At 35.5% G+C, this 2789-nt stretch overlaps 1 protein-coding gene across 1 annotated transcript; it reads left to right on the forward strand.

Moving 5' to 3' along the window:
• Nucleotides 1-216: 216 nt before the first annotated feature.
• LOC102590275 (phospholipase A1-Ibeta2, chloroplastic-like) lies at nt 217-2061 on the forward strand. Its single transcript, XM_006362409.2, has one exon. It carries the CDS (start codon nt 305-307, stop codon nt 1928-1930), a length of 1626 nt encoding a protein of 541 aa, XP_006362471.1. The 5' UTR covers nt 217-304; the 3' UTR covers nt 1931-2061.
• Nucleotides 2062-2789: the final 728 nt, after the last annotated feature.

A 2789-nucleotide genomic window follows, 5' to 3' on the forward strand; every position in this document is an offset into this window, starting at 1 on the left:
ATCCTTTGACTTTATTAAATTTAATGTTTTGATAAATGTGTTAGATGATAAATAATACTTTTAATAGTAAGGGTAAAATAGATACAAAAAGTAAATTATCTCCCAATTTTCTAAAGAGGACGAGTACAGAGGGTATACATTTTAGTCTTTTCTCTTAAATATTTCTCCTATATAAACCTTAACTTGAGCCCTTTAATCCTACTTGATTTAATTTGGATCAAATTCATCTGAGCTGACTTTTTCTCTTCTCCCTCTCTCTGAAAATCACTTTTTTTTTCTTCTTCACTTTCTCTCACTAAAAACCATGCTGATCGGAGCTACACTTCCGGCGACCAATCTCCATTTTTTTCAGGCGAGAAGAGCTAGCTTCAGACGCAATGGATCCCCATTAAACCCTTCAGCAAATTTAGTATATACACCAACTGTAAAAACAGAGATGACAAAAAAACATCTTTCAAATCTTGAAAAGCTGTTGCAAAATCAATCTCGGAAATCCCAATTACTCGATAATGATTCGCGGGGTGAAATTCATCCCCGCAAATCGAGGAGTAATGAGTCGAAGGAAAACAGGGGAAAAAATTTGTTGGAAGGGTTGAATTTGTCAAGAATTTGGCCTGAACACAAGGTTGCTGAAGAAATGTCTCCAAGACATTTAAATAAGCTAAAAAAGCTTTTATCATCTAATAACATAGAATACTCTCCAAGAAACAATCTTGGTAGTAGATGGAAAGAATATCATGGTTGTAAAGATTGGTTAGGCCTAATTGATCCTTTGAATGAGAATTTACGACGTGAATTAATTCGTTATGGGGAGTTTATTCAGGCAGCTTATCATTGTTTTCATTCGAATCCTGCAACTTGTAATGAAGGTGATTCGAGAAAAGTGGCGTTGCCTGATAAGTCTTATAAGGTGACTAAGAGTTTGTATGCTACATCATCTATTGGATTGCCAAAATGGGTGGATGATGTAACACCTGATCTTGGATGGATGACACAAAGATCGAGTTGGATTGGTTATGTCGCGGTTTGTGATGATCGATCAGAGATTAAACGTATGGGACGGAGGGATATTGTCATTGCTCTTAGGGGTACTGCAACTTGTTTAGAATGGGGGGAGAATTTCCGCGACTTATTGGTTCAAATTCCAACAGAAACAACAGAGATTGAGTCAGAGTCAGAGTCAGAGTCGAGTGAAGGACAAGCTAAAGTGGAATGTGGATTCTTGAGTTTGTTTCAAACAGCTGGTGTTAATGTTCCTAGTTTAGCTGAATCAGTAGTTAATGAAGTGCAAAGACTCATCGAACAATACAAAGGCGAGTCTTTAAGCATTACTGTGACCGGGCATAGTCTTGGAGCGGCTTTGGCTTTATTAGTTGCAGATGAAGTGAGTACATGTGCACCAGATGCACCACCCGTGGCTGTTTTCTCATTTGGAGGTCCTCGAGTGGGGAATCGAAGCTTTGCAGATCGTTTAAACTCAAAAAATGTTAAAGTACTACGTATCGTGAACAATCAAGATGTTATAACTAGAGTTCCAGGGATGTTTGTGAGTGAAGAACTCGACAAAAAGCTTAGAGAGTCGGGATTTGTAAGCGGGATGCTAAATGTGCTCGACAAAAGTATGCCATGGGCATATGCTCATGTCGGCACTGAGCTGAGAGTTGACTCAAGAATGTCACCATTCTTGAAGCCTAATGCTGATGTTGCTTGTTGCCATGATTTGGAGGCATATTTACATTTGGTAGATGGATACTTGGCATCAAATTGCCCATTTAGAGCAAATGCCAAAAGGAGTCTAACAAAGTTGCTAAGTGAACAAAGGTCTAATATCAAAAGGCTTTACACTAACAAAGCAAAAGGATTGAACCTAAATCTTGAAGGAGAACATAGTTTCTCTACACATAGTTGCTTGCCTAGTCCATCTTCTTGATATTATTAATTAGCTAGAGGATGTATACTTCTAATACAAATAAGTAATAAGAAGTATATGTTTTCTAATTTGTTGTAATTATTTAGTCAATCTTTTATTTCTTAATATATATATACAAGGTTTTAGATAAAGATTTTGGGTTCATATAAACCTGTAAGTATTGCCTACATTCACCTTAGATAGTGGAGCTTTCGGGTGTGTTTGGTATGAAGGAAAATATCCTGAAAAATAAGTGATTTCCTTTTTCTTATTTATTTTCTAGTGTTTGGTTAGTCTGCAGAAAATAATATCACAAAAATATTTAAACATAATGTAGGCTAATAATCCTTTTGAGATGAGGGTCTATCGGAAACAGACTCTCTACCCTACAAAGTTACGGATAAGGTTTACATACGTCCTATCTTTTTCAAATCCTCCTTGTAGATTATGGTGAGTATGTTGTTGTTGTTTTTGATAGTGTTAATGAGGGTGAGGCGTGGCGTGTTGGAGGATGAAATAGACACAATTAATGTGAAATATCACGTATCAAACTTGTTTTCTCCATTTTTGTTAGGATGTTCATCTTTCTCATTTTTGAATAACTTGTTTCCTATAATCAAAGATAAAAGATTTGAAAAATATTTTATTTTTTTTCTTCTAAAGCATGAGTTTCAACTTTTACTATTTCATTTCCCTTTCTGCAATATCCAATGTGAACAAATAAAAATTTTATACCAACTTTTTTTTTGCACTTATTCCTTTTGACAAGGAAAAGCAAAAGTCAAATGATGTTAGAAGAAATAAAAAGTCATATCATGTGGTAGGTAGAACACAAAAACACCGAGTATACAAGAAAATAGTTGACTCCATCTACCTCAAT

This window comes from Solanum tuberosum, unplaced genomic scaffold (assembly GCF_000226075.1).
Source record: "Solanum tuberosum cultivar DM 1-3 516 R44 unplaced genomic scaffold, SolTub_3.0 scf00402, whole genome shotgun sequence".
NCBI lineage: Eukaryota > Viridiplantae > Streptophyta > Magnoliopsida > Solanales > Solanaceae > Solanum > Solanum tuberosum.